At 40.6% G+C, this 18,124-nt stretch overlaps 1 protein-coding gene across 1 annotated transcript in view; it reads right to left on the reverse strand.

Moving 5' to 3' along the window:
- FLT1 (fms related receptor tyrosine kinase 1) overlaps positions 1-18,124 on the reverse strand; it is a 49,332-nt gene that overhangs the window by 7,859 nt on the left and 23,349 nt on the right. The window contains exons 4-10 of the mRNA XM_069969871.1: positions 17,285-17,409; positions 12,896-13,061; positions 12,590-12,726; positions 10,260-10,434; positions 9,581-9,698; positions 5,403-5,572; positions 5,155-5,311 (exon numbers count right to left, since the gene is read on the reverse strand). Coding sequence (XP_069825972.1) covers positions 5,155-5,311; positions 5,403-5,572; positions 9,581-9,698; positions 10,260-10,434; positions 12,590-12,726; positions 12,896-13,061; positions 17,285-17,409 — 1,048 coding nt within the window. The remainder of the gene's footprint in view (positions 1-5,154; positions 5,312-5,402; positions 5,573-9,580; positions 9,699-10,259; positions 10,435-12,589; positions 12,727-12,895; positions 13,062-17,284; positions 17,410-18,124) is intronic.

Below are 18,124 nucleotides of genomic sequence, written 5' to 3' on the forward strand. Positions count from 1 at the left end.
AATGAGGAGGGATAGACTTTAACAGAAGTCATCATTTCTATTTTAATATTATAAACCAAAAAGGAGGTGAGGAGGAGGAAGACAGCCATAAATCTGGCAGTACACAGTAGCAGGAAGCCGAGAGCCCCTGCAATTATTTTTTCAAAGTTCTTAAGAGCAATTCCACACTTCCACCAGGAATTCACGTGTTAACCCTTTGATGATAAGGGCATTGTGAATCTTCAATTATTTGTCCTTTTACCCAAACTATTCCATAAAAAGATGGTTTGGTACTATGAGTTGTATCACTGCACCGTGTTGAGTGCTTACCAAGGAGAGACACTTGACTTAAACTCATTGCATTTCATAGTTACTTCTACCTCTTTGTAGGGGTTAATGGAAGATTGGGGGATATAACGCGACCCTTAAGAATACATAAAGCTTTTAAGGAAGTAAATTGTGCCATGTTTGAAGATGCAAAGATAACAGCAGTGCTGGGAACGGTCTTGTATTGGGGAGGAAGCCAAACAAGAAGAGGAAAGCAGCATACGCTCCTGATTTCGCACAGGAAGCTTAGAACACCTCCTGCCAAAGGGAGATAAGACGGCTCCCATGGCCTATTCTGGACCGGGCCACTGTTATCAACCTTTAGCTGTAACGCTGTCCTCGAGATACTTCACTCAGCTCACTCCCCGTGTTCTCAACCAATTTTTTAAAAGCTACGGCTGCCATTTCTAGACAGCATGCCAAACACAATAGAATGATATAATTATAACTGCTGAATGAAAAGCGTTTCCGGGGCAAGCGTGTACTACATGACACTTGTATACAGGACTCGTGCACCATTATAAATGAGCGTAGTGATCGAGATGTGGCGAACAGTAAACAGTTGCACAATAAAAGGACACACTCAATGTGATCTCTTCTACCATAGGGCTGTTGGATATGACAAACGTTCCACTTATATAATAACTACCAGCGGCTCATAGGACCCAATGCAAAATCTATAATAGGTCCTTTATCGGTTTATATTTCCAGTAATAGCCTCCTCATATGTGGTGGAGGGACCTTGTGGTCTCCTCAGGTTGCAAGACATCTGCATAGCTTATAGTTCTCTCTAGTTCTCTGCTTTATATTTTTGAGAATAGTATATATGGAAAATTAGATATTAAAGAAAATTAAAGGGGCTATCCCAAGATTAAAAGTTATCTCATGATAGGGAATAACTAGTTGGTTGGTGCGGAACAAATCCCTGGGATCCCCATGATCACGTGAACTCGGGTCAAATGTCCCCTGAATGAGTGGAGCAGAAACATGCATGCCCAGCCACAGCTCCTTTTATTGTCTATGGGACTTCTGTAAACTTGGCGATGTTTCGAAGTCTCATAGATAGTGAAAGGAATGGTCGCCAAGTATATGGACTGCTGATTGCTTTATTCTTGTGACATTTGACCTCTGTTTTCTAGGTTGTGTTTGGTACCTTCACCAACTTTAGATAACGCCATTAAGCAACCCTGTTCCCAGAGCAGTATTAAATGTATACAAGAGTATGGGCAAGGTATGTGTCAAGGTAAAGGTGCCAACAAGCTAGTCTACCTTGTCTTAGTTATTTAGATACAGTGCTAGGGATCTATTAGTTAGGTATACACCTTTGCCAATGTATTTTTTATTTAACTCTTTCCTTGTAAACCCTTAAAGGGGAACTATCAGCAGGTGAGACAAATCTAACCTGCACATAGCTCCCTAGAGTACCGGGGACACTGAGGAGGAAGGTTTGTGTGATACCTTCCTCCTCGGCGCCAGTCCTGGGCTGTTAGTAAGGGTAAATTCCTCTCCGGAGCACCCTGTAGAAGCATTCTGGCATCATCTAGCCCAACCCTTCTAATAATAATCAATGGAGGTGGAGGGCCAGATGATGCAGCAGTGCTCGTAATTAAAGATGATCAAACATCGGGAAATCTTAGGTTCGATCAAACTCAAACCTTTCGCATTTGATTCCAGATGCCTTCCCGTTCTGTGGGGAAGGAGGAGACAGCCTGAGTACCGTCGGGAATACAGGGATACAGCCTATTACCTAGGCTGTATCCTTGTATTCCAGGCGGTACTCGGGCTGTCTCCTCCTTTCCCGCGGAACAGGAAGGCATCGGGAATCAAATGCAGAAGGTTTGAGTTCGATCAAACCTAAGATTTCCCGATGTTCGATCATCTCTACTCGTAAAACCCTGAATAGGAGTGCGGGATCGTTGCTGAGGAGGAAAGTAAGACACATCACAATTAGAGATGAGGGCCTACTTGATCGCTCGGTCATTGATTGCTTTAGTCTGCTTCCTGGAAGAGTCCAAGATGATGAGCGGGCAGGTTTGGGTTTGGCTGAACTTACTGTAAGTTTGTTCATCTCTAATCGCAATATGGCTAGAAATAAAAGTGCTATTTCTGAATGTACTTTTAGCACCGTAGACAGCCACCTGCTTTATGAGAATTTACTTCCTTGCTGAACAAAGCCTATCACCATTTGTTTAACATATTAAAATGACAGTAAGTTATTTTTTAGCTAGGAAGAAATGTAGTAATTCCCTACTAGAGCATCGTTACATGAAGATGTATTGTCCACCTCTGAACACCATTTTATTTTTATCTCTATTGATAACACATTCTGTGCTACTGAATGTCTTCTTAATATAACTCTATAGCATATTCTCTGCATAGACATAAAGTGATACCGTCACTCCCCTTACTCTCGCTTCATTTCCTCGGTTAAAAGTGTTGACTAGGTTAGGCTTCACGGCAGTTGGCCCCCATCTCCTGGCTGGGGAAAGGAACCAACTGTTATGAAGCCCCACCTAGGTGACACTGTCTATTTATTAAACAAAGATAATTGTCAGAATGTGGGTGGATCACCTGTGACCCCAAAATTTAATTGGAATAGAGAGGTCAGCCGCACATGTGTAATCTATTCCCCTATGAAGCTGCCAAGGATATCGAGGTGCAGCATTGAGTTATCTCCTTCTACTTCATGAGGTGCAACTGTGCTGCCCATTCCTGAAATCGTGTAGGGTTCCATTGATCAGACTCCCCCCGTGGGTAGAGATAAGTGTTAAGTTAGGGTACCTCTAACTTAAAGAGTTATTTGGTGTACACCAATTTTTTTTATATTGTATTCCGGGTAGAGTAAGATTAAAATATGAACCATACTTACTTGCCCTGATCTCCTGCAGCTAAAGATCAGATTAGACTGGGTCCCCAATGCTCTTTGCGACTTTTCGCTTCTGAGGGAACTGCCTGTTCAGACATCACTGGTTGCAGTAGGGATATGCCTCAACTAGTGATTTGCTAAGCAGGTATTTCTTGCAGGAATTATTAGTCACAGGAAGTGAGGAGTAGTGTGTGTTTGCGGGGGGATGAAAGCTGTTGGAATGGCAGCTGTGGTGAATCAGAGCAGGTGAGTACGGTTTATTTTTTTACAGCACTCAGAGTCCAGTATAAAAAAATGTTGTGCCTGTTCCATTTCAACTTCCTTATGGCATCTTGTATCTTATCTTGCCTATAACAGGCTCTATTACATATGTCCATTCATAGACTATATATTGCTATATGCAGCAGCCTCTTGTCTACTAATAGACTCTTCTGGCACTACATTTGTATTACTAGAATACGTAACACTTGGAAAATAAGCAGATCCAATAATACTACATTAGAGAACAACTATCTTGACTCAGGTTCACCCCCAGTGTAGTTAGGTTCCCTCTGAGGCCTCTGGAAAATTAAATAGCCTTTCCTGTTATTGTGATTTTTGTTTATAGAATATTGGAAAAATGAACAATTATATAATTGCTGGAGTTTAGTAAAAAAAAAAAAGAAAATGTTTTCTCAGTTGTACACATTGAAACCAGATGCTGAATCGTGTAAGGATGTTTTTTGCTTTTTACTCCAGCATTAAATTCCAGCCTGGACTTAAGGGCTTAATATTCCATTATAAGGCTTTGAATGTGAAATGAAAAAACAAACCACAGCGAGTCTCCATCGCAGTCATTTTCAGCATGGAACTGTACAAATATTTATTCAATGCTGCAATTTAATCAATATGTTTGTACGATGGCTAACCTTAAGGCTGGCCGTGCACAACTGATAGCTCTCAGAGCAAAACTCATTCAACTGACAGGTCTACCATCCAATCCCAATATAAATATGCTAGTTTGCTTGGGAAAAGAAAAGTAAGCCTCTGATAGGAGGCTCTGATGGTGGTTTGAATTGGGTAACTTAAATCCAAGTGTCTTACCTTTATCTTCCTGATGTCTGCTTCCAGAAGGAGTCAGAAGACCCCTATACACATTAAGGCTATGTTCACACAATTTTTGAACCAAAAAAATATACGTTGCCTTGTCTTCTATGGAATCCCGGCTGGAGCGTATACACATAGTATACACTCTGGCCGGGATCTCTCGCGGTGCCATCGAAAAATGACATGTCCCTGTCAGTGAACTGGAAACCCTATCAGTGCACACCATGGAGAGAGAGGCTCCGGCCGCACGCTCCATACTGTGCTGTGGGGAGTTCTGATGCGGGCGGGCATGGATGCGCCCGCATCAGAACTCTGCGGCCCTAAAGATCATTCGGCCGGTACTGATCAGAGACCGGTCATTCCGTGACGCGGCCGGGTCACAGAACAGCCGGTCTTATACTGTGCATGAACATCATTTTTTTTACATGAATAATCGGTACTGATGCCGCAGTCTTTTTTTTTTGACCCAGCACCTGGTTCCCGTGCACAGAGCTGATCTATTCCAGGGCACTAGCCAAGCATGAAGCATTGGAGGTCCAGTGCCCAGGAATAGACCAGTGTTGTGCTGGTCTATATGTTCTATGAAGGACTAAACATAGGAATGACGTAAAACAAACCGGTGGAAGTGGTGAAAATGTGAAGCTGTCAACCATAGCAGCTACTTTTATATTCCAATCTGCTCCACAAACATAAGTAGCCATAATGATAATAATCCATATGCTGCTCTTTGAAAAATTATATACCCTGATTAAGCGCAAGTAGCGCGAAACACGTTGGTTTGCTGCTCTCCCTATTGAAACATTTTAACATATAAAGAATCAACTTTTTTAACTTCTCACATATCTTTGAGTGCTGGATTTTCAAACACCTTTCAATTGCTCTTAGCAAAAGCCTACCTTGAGCCAAAGTGGTTTCTCGTGCATGGACGCCAGGTCCATGTTATTCTGGGCGGTGGAACGCCATATACTGTACACGTCAGGGTTTGCCTGCTGCCCAGCATGTATGGTTGTGGTTCTTGGATTGACATGGATTTCTCATAAATCTGGGGCTTCACTGTGGAATAGAAAGAAAAGTAAGATATACATGGTCAGACAAAGAGTGGCCAATAAAAAGAGTGGCACAACATAAGGAGCAACCAACATACCATTAACTGTAAGGGTCATGGTAACATTTTTGATCAGATTCCACTGTTTTAGTTTCAGGGACACAATGTATTCTCCTGCATCTTCTTCAGCCACGTCCTTAATAGTGAGGACACCATTGTGTATTATGTACCGTGCACATTTGTCTGCCGCCAATAAGTTATTTTTCCACCTATGACAGAAAATAATACATTGGATAAGTACAAAACATCTCATAACATTGTCTTCAGAGCAAGGTTGGGCTCTTGTTCCAAAAGACTTTTCTTCTCCGACCATCCTCATTGGACATACTTTCCTGACGTTTTTCAATGTCAAGGTTCACATAGCCTACAGTGCTAATCTTGCCATCACAAACATAGAAGGACCTTACTGGACCCCAATATAATTCTTCATGCTGTTCTACCACGCATCTAAGCCAGATGACTCGATGGATAATGAAATTCCATTGTAAAACATGATTTTTTTCACTGGTTATAAGTAGGCTGCACGTGAAGGTTATAAATTTCCTTATTTGTTTAGTCCTAACATAATGTTTCTCTGCTCCTCTACTAGAAAAAGCTTTATTTATACCAGAGTTCGACCCCTAAGACGACCTGCTGGTGGAACTTCCAATCTTTGAAAGAACATAAAAATAACTCTGGATATTTTTAGAACTTGGAATTTGGAACATTTATGGAAAATAAATTTCTTCTTTTCGCACAAATCCCCTTCCTAACCCCTAATATTATGACCCCTGCATTCATTGCATGGGAAATAACTCATGGGTACGATTATGTACGAGTACAAGTCTTTAGACGTCTATTTTCTTTGGTGGGATCTATATATAACCATATGTAACACATTTTGTTCCTCTGAAAATATCTCAAGGAACAGTTCAAGGAAAATTCAGTTTAAGCTTGGTGAAATTCAAAAATTAGGGTCGCTAACGCAAACCTTGGGAAAATATCCAATTTTCTTCAATAGGTTGTTTGGACAATACTGACAAAACAAGGTGAACAAAGGGCACCCCAATGTTGGAATACCCCATGATAGTCATAGTCTATGAAGGAAGCCAACACCATTATTTTCTTTGCACTGCCATCGCTGGTGAAACAAAGTATTACGTAATTCTTATTGTAATTAATGGGCTGTCCGTGTAAGGTATGGACACGCAAGGTCCTTTAGAATATATGAATATATGAATACACCAAATGTGAGACCCCCAATAATTTAGACTTGTCAGTAATACAGTATTTGGGATCATTGACATAGGACTGCCTAAGGATTCTCTGCTAAAAATAGGATTTTTTATGGCTCACGTGGGATGGATTTCCATGTGCGAAAAGGAAACTCTGTTTCCCAAAGGAACTCCAATTACAAGGACAACCATGGTGAAGGGAGTAGACAGGTAAGTATCAATGAACAAGGAAGTTATTTTACGAGATACTGATCCCCATAGACATCACACTGGGCACAAGAGGGAACTTGATATAAAGCCATTAAATTCCTATTATGAAAACAGCCAGGAAAAACATCATGAATTGTTCAGAGCTAATAGAATGATGAGAACTGGAATACCTTCACTGCGGCAGAACCTTCTGAGAAACACAAGTCCATGACCCTGGAGCACCATTAACAATTGATTGTCTTCCCTTACTATTTTAGGAACTGAAAGTATGGAGGCTATTCCCCTTCACTTTATTTGTTTTCCTAACTGGATCCGTCACGCAAACCTTTGTTTCAGGTTTTAATACATTAGGCCAGTGGCAGCGCTGCTAAGTTGCAGATCTGCCCCATAGATAGCATTGTTTATTAAAGGTGTTTTGCCACTTATTTTTTAATTTTAGAATATTCTGCATTACTGCCAAGAACTGACTACAATAGTTAATTTAGGTGAACCACAAAAAAAGAGCGGGTGCACAATACCAATGACGAAGGTTGAGACGCTATATATAGTAATCCTGATCAGCACTTTATTAATTGGTATCATATTCCAGGCTCCATGGTGTCGTGGGGTCATGTTTCAAATGTGACCTTAAAGTGGTGTTTATGATGTGACCTCAAAGTGGTGTTTCTAACTCAAAAAGGCATCAGATAGGGGGTCAAATCACTAGGATCCACACCGATTTTGAGATTGGAGCAACACTGTCCCCCCATATGCATGGAGACAGAGCGTGTGTGTCCACTCCTCACTAAATTCTGTATGGAGCGTTCAAATATTGCTTATGATTATTGGGAGTCCCAGCAGTTGGACCCCACAGATCAATTTATTTTCCCCTATCATAACTTTCTGAGTTTGAGATACCCCTTTAATTGTTCCCTGTGCAACTTTTGACGAGAATTTTTTTTTGCTATAGTTGCATGCAAACTTTTCTTCCATAGGTAACAACTGAAACGTTGCGTTGCAACCTTAACGTTAGTAGAGGTTTCATGGATGCTCCCACATTCCTCTTCATCACTATTGGCACCATGGTGTGCCCAGCATTTTCATACATTACAGCACCATCCCTTGGGTCCATGCTGCAAGTTTTTGTTTTGTTAGGGAATAAAAAGGAGGTGGGAATGGTGAGTTCTTCTTTGGAAACCCTCACTATTTTATTAGCAAAGACATAAATCAACTACTGATCATTTACTTCTGTTCAGTGCCTAGTTATTGATAGTTCGTCCCCCCAGTACTGCAGAAAAAATGTAATACACATGGACCCAGCATGCTGCCCAGTGATAATTTATCACAAAGCTTTTCCTCACTCCAGACATACACTCAGTTTCTCCTAGACTTTTAGTAAAATACTGCACTCAAATCAGAGTGGCTTATTGCCATCACCCAGGGTCCATCACCCACCCAGTATCTATATCTATGCTTACAACAAGCCTTGCTTAGGTCACACCCCTGCTTAGGACGTGCCCCTACTTAGGACACGCCCTTGCTTAGGACACGCCCCTGCTTAGAACCGTTATCCCTCACAAAATGCAAATTTTGTATATGTTACTGTCCCTTGTGTTGAGGTGCTGTATCCATACTCATAGGCTTTATCTATGTTTTCCAGGACTCCCTAGGGCTGCATCCAACTTTTGCCACTGCGGGGAGTCAAATGCAGAGTTTTTGGGTTTAAAGATTGTTGCCGAACCCCAACAATTTAGCTTCTCCGTTCAACGCTACCCCTCACATAATCAGTAATATCCACTGCTGTGATCACTCCTATGATCTGATTGGCTACTCTGTGCTCTGCCCCGCCTACTTCCCCACACACATCTATATAAGAGGTTGAATTTAGTCTTGTCAACTCTTATAGCAGTTCACAGTCTGATTCATAATAATTCTTCAGTCCCGACTGCCTTATCACGGACATTACATATAAGAATGTGAAAGATTAAATGTGATCCAGAAAAATGTCCGGACCAAACTGTTACTTTGCGTTTTGCAGCTAGAAATAGTTACTTGGCAAAGAAACGCTAGGAAAAATTGTTGAATCAGCATGTCCGACGGCAAAATAAAGGCTTAAGTGTAAATATAGCCTGGCAATCCCTGCTAAAGGACATGACTCATGGAAAGGAAAGCCCAGTGTGGTGACTATTCATAAGCTATACACACCAAATTGCTTAATATTACAGGGAAATAAGGGTAAACCACAATGCCAGTGAAATGATTAGCAAACACCACTTCTAAAGGGGTTATTCATATGAGTGGAGTCTGTATGGTGGGTTAGGGAGTCCTATATGGAGATGTAGACCCTCTATATAAGACATCATTCTGGGGACACATGAAGGTACAGTATGAGTACAAAATTGAAATTTAAGGGATTTTTAATTGATGGTCTCTGGGCCATCAATGTCTGATCTGATGGGTCCAAAACTCAACACACCCTCATCAATCAACTGTTCTCTCATAAAGAGAGAACAGAGCCAAAAGCAGACAGCTCCATACATTGTGTAGTGGCCATACTGGGTTACTGCAACTTATCTTCCTTTTGCCTCAATGGGAGCTGAGCTGTCCTAATACAGCATGGCCACTACACCATGTATGAGCCTTCTGCTTCTGTTCTCTGGAAAACAGCTGATCAGAAGGGTTGCTGGGTGAGAACTCCCATGATCAGATGAAGGGGATAGGCCATGGCTAAAAAAAAGTCTTGAAAAACCCCTTTAAGTAGTTAATTCTGCTCTGATTCAGGTTGTAAAATATAAGAAGGAACACATTGCTTACCATGTAATCTCTGGAGGAGGAAAGGCTCTCACTTTCACAGCGAGCCGATAATGTTTCTGACCAACCACAGCTTCTAATACACCTGTCTTGCGAGGTTTAACATTAATGTAAGGAGCAGCTGCAAAATACGTAAAGGAAAAATAATAATAAAAGTCATTAAATGAAATGTACCAAAAAAGTGACAATGTGACAAAGTAAAAGTAAACCATAAACCCAAGCCTATGGCTGTTTCCATATTTTTCTGAACTTTCTAGGGCTGCATCCAACTTCTTCACCGGTATTCAATTGCCAAATGATGGGACTCGAGCATGCTCGGGTTTTGCCTATCTCTACTACTAATCAGTGATTGACAACTATCTGTGTATAAGTGAAAGCTGTCAATCACTGGTTAGGAAAGCCCACTTGGCTACTTAGTCCAGAATTACCTCAATAGTGTATATATCTTGGAACTTTTCCCACAAAACTATATAGCAATCTGCCCTATAACATGCTGAATGGACAGCACTGTCAATATTACAGGTAAGAAACCCCACCGCTAAGGAGCATCTGTTATAGTTGTGTGTGCTATACATTTGTGGGTAACATATAGTAGTTAGAATTTGACATCCATTAGAAAAGCTTGCCCACCAGCGCAGGAGTCAATGACTATAGAACTTATAAGTATTATAGAAGATCCTACCATGAACATGAACTGTAGTATTGACGGATTTTGTTGATGGTCCATTCTTCGCGGTGCATGTATATAAGCCTTGATCGAAGGTCTTTACTTTGTGAATGAATAGCATACTGTACACCACGGCTTCTGAGTCCGATAAGACGACCCTCTTTATTATGGAGGCCAGTATACCAAATTGCTGTTAAGATATTAAAATTACAGTCATCATTATCATCACATGGATCTGCTTTCATAGGAATATGCCTGTTCCTATGTTACTGTGCCTAGGCTTCTTATGCATGGTAACGGTATACCTATATATATATATAAATATATATATATATATATATATATATATATATATATATATATATATAATTTTTTTTTTTTTTTTTTGGTATATTGCAAAAAAAATTGATGCATTGTTTTAGGAGGGAGGAAATGTCAACAATCCATCGGGTGCACAGTAGTTGGGCCATAGCACCCATGAGATTCTGACCATATTAAATCCAGGATTAGAAAAGAACAGCTACTTTCTTCCAAAGACAGCACAATCTCTGTCCTCAGGTTGTGTGTGGTATTATAATTCAGCTTCATTCACTTCAATGGAATTGAGCTGCAAAACTCACACCCAAACTGAGGGCAAGAGTGGTCCTGTTTCTGGAAGAAAGCGGACATGTTTTTCCAATGTAAGTGATAGATGGGATGCTAGGAACCTTCTTTGGTTAGTTCCAGTATATATCAATCTGCCCTGTTCTTAAGACGACAAAGCTTATTAGGGGCTTTTTACACAGGAAGATGTGTGGTCAATAAAGATACATTTTAAAGCAGGTTCTAAACAGATGATCAGTTAATAATCGAGTGTTTTCCTCGTCCTCGGTCAATCGGTGTCACTTTTACACAGGCCGATTATCGGGCAGGAGTGTCGATAGAAACACTCCTGCAGCTGATAATCAGCCTGTATAAGGGTACAAACACACACACCGTATACGCAGCAGATCTGCAGATTTGATGCTGTGTTCAGTTATTTAGAGCTAATCTTCTGCATATTTGTTGCGTATTCGCTGCATATTTGCTGTGTATCGCAGCAGTAAATAAGGTGCGTATACGGTGTGTGTGTTTATACCCTAAAAGTGACGCTGATCAGCTGATAATATATGTATTTATTGGTGATCCAGCATCTGGTTCTCCAGTCATAGCTGCGCAATGTGCCAGATACCATTCCAGAGGAGACAGACAGAGGAGGCGGAGCCTGAAAATACGACTGGTGGCCGGAAGACTGGAGAAGCGAGATGCTGGATCCCAAGTATAGTATATAGTAAGTATAGATTGCTTGTGATCTAAAAACTGACAGCACAGATATATACTATATTTTCTGGCATATAAGATAAATTTTTAACCCTGAAAAACCTTCTCGTTGTATACGGTGGGGAAGCTTAAAAATGGCCACATCTTCACCGTATGCGGCGACCGCTATAAAAAAACAAACAATTCAACCCACCTGAGACCTGTTCTCGGCAGCTGTGCATCTCCCGTCATGTTTCCAGCTCAGGCAGTGTGATGCAGAGACACTGCCTGTTCCGGAGGTTATCAAAGCTCTCCTGGCAGCCGAGAGTCTCATGGGAGACACTTGGCTGCCGGGAGAGCTTTGGGAGAATAACAGAGGCTCTGGAAGTCTCCGGAGCCTCTGTCATTCTCCCGAAGCTCTACCGGCAGCCAAGCATCTCAGAGCTTTTCCAATGAGACACTTGGCTAGCAGGAGAGATTTAGGGACCTCTGGCACAGGCAGTGCCGGAAACATGACGGGAGACGCGCATCGGCTGGGAAAGGGTGACAGGTGAGTTGATGTTGGTTTTTTTTCGTACTTCAGTTAATTCCTGTCTGACCACAGCAGGGCTCCAGCTAGTAAACCCTGCTGCGATGAGGCAGGGGTTAACATTTTCCAGCGTATAAGACAAACCCCTCAAAGTCTTCTTAAGAGTCAGGAGTCGTCTTATATGCCCAGTCGTCTTATACGCCGGAAAATGCAGTACATATCCTATATGTTCAATATATTCTATATACATATCTGTGCTGTCAGTTTCCTGGGCTGCATGGACAATACAAGGATTTGTGACATGTAAAGGCACGACAAAAAAGCAATGTTCTCGCTGATCGGCAATCGTTGGCACCCGCGGCTGACAAATGTTCATGTCCAAAGGTTTTGTCCTGTAAAGAGCCATGCACCTGTGTGTGCATCACACGACCTGAACAGATTATCTAGTGGAAGTTATCAATGAAGATTATTGCAAGTGAATACTATAACTTTTTAATATGCAGAGTGATTTTTATTTGCTGGAATGTCTGTTTCTTACCAGTCTGGGATAGGTCCACTGTATTTCAGCTCTGGAATTCAGATCCGTGGTGACAGTACAGTTTATGGCTAGGGTGGCATTACGCAGCAGCTTGATGGTATCTGGCACATTAAGCCACACATTATGGATTGCACTGGCTGCAAAAAATATTAAGAAGAGTGTAAAAAATAAGAAAAATTATGCAACAATTCTCCCCCCCCCCCCCCACATAGCATCAATAGCAAGTCCATGGTGCTACAACAGGGTATACATACACCACTGAAATAAAGAATAAGAAAGAAAACAACACCTATATATGTAACTTACATTGCCTGTTGGTGAAGTAGGTAGATGTGTACGTGACACCATTGACTTTAGCTTCACAGCTTAACAGGCCAAAAAACAGGTATGTTGGTTTTCGAATAATGAAGCCTTTCTTATTATCCCACATAACGTTCTTGTCACCGGGGTTGGATATTACGCTTCCATAGCTCTAATGGGAACAAAGAGAAAGATGATGATGTACTGTAAAATATCACATAATTACTCGTACAGTGAAGATCTGAAAGAAGGTTGTCGAGAGATCATCGTTGTATGAATAGCAGGTGTGCCAGTCCATGAAAATCCCATATTGTATGCCAAGCTCATGATTAATCATGGGTATCCAAACATTACTTCAACCCCTACTCCTGGCATCTTAATCAATGCTTTTCTAAAGGAAGCATTGTTTGGAAACTCCAGTCATATTACCGCATACGGTTTAAAGGGGTAGTATGGCATTAGAAAAATATGGCTGTCATTGCTGATTCTGTTAATACAACTTCATTGATTTGAATAAAAATGAACCACAATCTCATCGGCATGACAATATTTTTCAAATTCTTAGGCTCTGTCCACACTACCATCATCACTACCATTACTGTACACAATACCATCATCACTACCACTAATATCTACACTACCATCATCACTACCACTGCTGTCCACACTACCATCATCACTACCACTACTGTACACACTACCATCACCACTACAACTACTGTCCGCACTACCATTAGATATGCTCTTGGGGGCCTCCGTTGGTAATTCTTTCAGATATGATGGAAAGAAAAAGCTTTGCATGCTGCTCTATCCCTCTTCTCAACATGAAGGGCACCAGGCTGGAGCCTGACAGATCAATGAGTCCACTGTGAACAAAGCCTTAAGGAGAGAAACCCTATATTCAAGAAATATCCAGATTTATCAGGAGAAAAATGTTTAGCATGAAGTGCTATTCTTTACGTCAACATAATGGGCACCATGCTAAAACCCAACAGACCCCATTCAACAGGATCCATCGGACACAATTGGTGTCTGTCGTTTGGTGGGTCCAGCATTGTTCTTATGGCTTCCAGTGTAATAGAAGCCATGGCAGCAGTGTGAAGATGGCCTTAAGAAGTGAACCTCTATATGCAGAAGAATATCAAGGTACAGTATGGCCCAACAGAAGTTAGTGGGCACTTAAAAAAAAAAATTGAGAGATGATTCCCAAAATTCCCTGAGCTTAGACTTTGAGGCTGTACTATTAATATTTGCTCAGTTCTTATAGCCAAAATGAGAAGTGGTTCCATAGGGAAAAAAAAAATTATTTCCATTATAGGTGACCAAATTACTACGTGCCTTATTTTTAATCCTTAGAGAATCCTTAGAAAAAAATCTGGCTTTGGCATTAAGGGCTAAATAAAGCAAAACGTTCAACATAACCTAGCAGCCGAGGTACATGAGACCCTGGGCACCCATCTAACCCTATAAATAGGAAGCCGTGATGAGTGACAAGCTTTTATTCCCAACTTTAGACAGTTTCCCGTGCAGTACAGCAGTGCACTAGACAGGGCAAACCAAAGAAGCTGCTTTAAGTTTAGAAAGATTGGAAGTCCTGGACTTCCTTGATCTATAAATACACTGAACATATAAGATATATGGAAACCAAACCTAGTCTCAAGGTCTAATCTCCACAATCATTACGTTTTTCATGCAAACAATTGCTCGTAAACATCCAAAGAAATAACAAATACTATTCCGAGAGCTTTTATCTGGTTATAAATAGAGTCCTGGCTGTTTTTAGCTGAAGGTTCTTTAATGATTTACAAAAAAAAAAAAAGGCTGTAGAGCGTCGGATATCACGTCAGATGCATCATATGGGCTTCACGTGAGAGACTGAAGGTTGTTCTCCTGTGATCTCATATACTATGAAAATCAACAACAAAATCAGAGCATCTGAACAAAACTGAACAATTTATGGTGTGGATGTACACCATCAATATGCCATTCATGTCAGGAAATCCATGTTACATTATACAAAGTTCTGATCTGCTAACTTAAAAGTAGTAACTGAAATTATTTTTATATCAATTTGTTTATAGTGGTCAGAGCTCTTATACAGAGATCTAAATCACCTCTATAGGAAAAAGATATATGAAATTCCGGTTGCTTGCAGACACCTCTAGGGGGAGCTCAGGAGCTTAATGCATACATTTTTATTACATTTAACATATATTAGTGTTAGAACTGCAGCTGTGGCTCATACTGCCAGCAGAGGCTGCTCCCGTACCTCCTGTCCCCCTGGTGCAGCTCCCTGGCCCCTCTACTGTGCTCCCCGGTACCCTGCAGCCTCCTTCTCTACCCTCTGCCTGCTGCCTTCTACAGCATCTCTTTTAAATTTTAAGGTCAGCGCACCAATAATTTGTGCAGGTCATTAGACTCCCATATATATGCCAGCCCCGCCGGATCTTTAGTGCTCACAGCCTACTAAAAAAAGTGTTCCTAGCCTGTTATTCCATTTCAGTGAACCAGTTCCCTTACTTCCATCCCTTGACTCTGTTTTGCCTGCCACCTATCCCCAGGAGTAGTGGTCTGGGGGGTCGCCTGCAACAACAAGCGCATCCTGCCTTGTGCCAGGCTTTGGTGAAGACCAGCGACCCCTTATAGTCCTTTTACATAGAGCGATAATTCGTCCAAGCGAACTATTAACGATTTTGTTGTAAATATGTGTTTTTTTAACGATCCAAGTTTAGACAGAACAATATATAGTTTGAAAAAATCGTTATTGCAATCGTTTTAAGATCGCTTAAGCCCATTTCGCACATAGGGTGAATCGGTGAATGACTGTATAGATGAAGCAATCTGCGAATTTTCAATGAACGACCAACGATGATTTGAGAACATGTTGTAAGACCAAAATGAATGATTTCTCGTTTGTTCGCTGTGTTTACACAAGCCGATTATCGCTGAAATGCGATCGTTATCTTGAAACTTCGAACAATAATTGGTCCGTGTAAATGGACCATTAGACCATTAGACTCCGCTCCCTGGTGCATAACAATTAGTCATATGTGATAATCTACGTTTCCCTCAGTGTTGGCTGCAGTCAGTGATAATTTTATGATTGGCATTTTGACTTGGTAAAAGGAATAAAGGAATCTTAAGAAATTAATCAGCACAGAGTTTTAGTTCTTTTTAGACTTTATTTTGTTTCCTAATTACATAACATAAGCAAAAAGCGAAGGATGTTCTGCGTCTTTGAACTAAGGAGGTGACTTGACAAGTGTGTGACATATAGAAATGTTCTGAATTCCTATCAGCACAAGATCTAACAGCCGTAGACTGATTTGCTGGCTGTGAATAACTTTTCCATCTTACTTCAAAACTCCAAGAACAATGACAGTCGTCCTTGAAGTCAAACCAGGAGGGAACATCTTATACTCTCCCAGTAGTGCTGCAAACTTTTTCTAAGTTTAGCTAAAGAGATCTTATATATCCATTGAGATGCAACATTCCAGCCCTTGGGATAAAGTAAACATTTAACTAGATATGGTTAGAGTTTGTCTGATGTAATAAAAATGTAAAAAAAAAAAAAAAATATATATATATATATATATATATATATATATACCTGATTTGTCTCACTGAACCCTCACCACCGCAGTTCTAGCAGTGCCCGAGTCTCGTTGACCTTCATTTCCTAGTCTCTATTGTGCTGCACTAATATTCCCGCTCACCCAATCACTGCCTGTGGTCAGTGACTGTCTCACCAGGTATTTCCTGTGTATCACAATGGGGACCAAGAGATGGAGACCAGCAGGGACCCGGTAACTTTTACAATAGTAGTATCCGGGAATCGGTCAGGTGACTATGGCTCATGCCAATTCATAATTATTGTGACTACTAACCCTAAGGCCAATCCAATAGGACAAGTCTCCAGCCTTTGGCTCTCCATCTGGTGTAGAATTAGAGTTCCTACCCCACCCTGACAGCTATGAACCTACTAATAGTGTACCATAAGATCCCCAAGGGAGCTGAGTCTCTAACATATCAATGGGTCCCAAAGGTCTAGTGAAGGACAATTATATTGGGGACTATTGTTTATGGGTTTATTGATAACTTATTAGACCTTTTTTATTTTATGTCTCCTGTGTACACTGATATCTGATTGACTTAAAAGTTTATAAGTCCATGTTCTGTATTGATGGAGCTGGGCCAAGGAATTCCAGTCAGATGCAGTGGACACGATTATCCTTACTAGGACACCTCATTCCCATGTTATAGACAAGATCAATGTCTTAGTTTTGTGATACCAAAGAAGCAAACATCTCTGTGTCAAGGTTAAAGAATAACATTCAATTTTCAAAGTTTTTTTTATATATATAAAATAGGAAGTGTCTCCATACTATACAGTACCTGTCTTAATGTGACAGAGATATTTGGAGATGTAACCCGGCAAGGGATAACCAACCTCTCTCCTTCTGTTATGGTGATTATTTTGGGTACATTGTTTTCCATGTCTACGAATGCACTGTTCTCGTCTGTAAAATAATAGAGAAAAAAATCACAATACAAAAAAATGAAATTGTAAACCAATGGTTCTTGAGACTCAATTGTTCTACATTAATGTTAAAGAAATGAACTGAAATGCAATATTGTAATCTTTTTTTACTTATAACCAGTGTCACTATTCCTTCTATATTCTATATATTCCTTTAATACAAGTACAATATATTAAATGCACATCTTAAGATGACAAAGAGTAAAGCAGCTACGTTCTTGGCAAAGGAAATAAGGAATGGCCCCTAATGCAGAGATGACTTCTCAATTGTGAGAATAAAGTCATCAAGTTCAGTCCTATACTTCTGAGAATAGTAGAATGCAGCCGTCCCCTGATTGGTCAATAGGTTGAGGTGATGCGTACACACCCTCTCAAAACCTACTGTGATTGGTGCCTGATATCAGCTCATCCAAACCTAAAGACAAAGACAGGAAATTGCTCTGTAACACCAGTGAGGAAGTTCAGACTAGCTGTTCTATTTTAGTGACTTCTGAAAAATAGTGATTTTTATCCATTACAAAACCAACGACTGTTTCTTTAAAAATTAGCTTTTTTTGATGAGAGTAACTTTGTTAGGATTTCTCCTTTAATTTTTATAATATAGGACAGGTATCACAGATTTATTATTAAAGGGGCAAAGTAACTTAAAAAAAAGTCCTTTAAAGGACAACTCCGCCACAAAGGAAAAAAATAAA

Source organism: Dendropsophus ebraccatus, chromosome 5, assembly GCF_027789765.1.
Source record: "Dendropsophus ebraccatus isolate aDenEbr1 chromosome 5, aDenEbr1.pat, whole genome shotgun sequence".
Taxonomy (NCBI): Eukaryota; Metazoa; Chordata; class Amphibia; order Anura; family Hylidae; genus Dendropsophus; species Dendropsophus ebraccatus.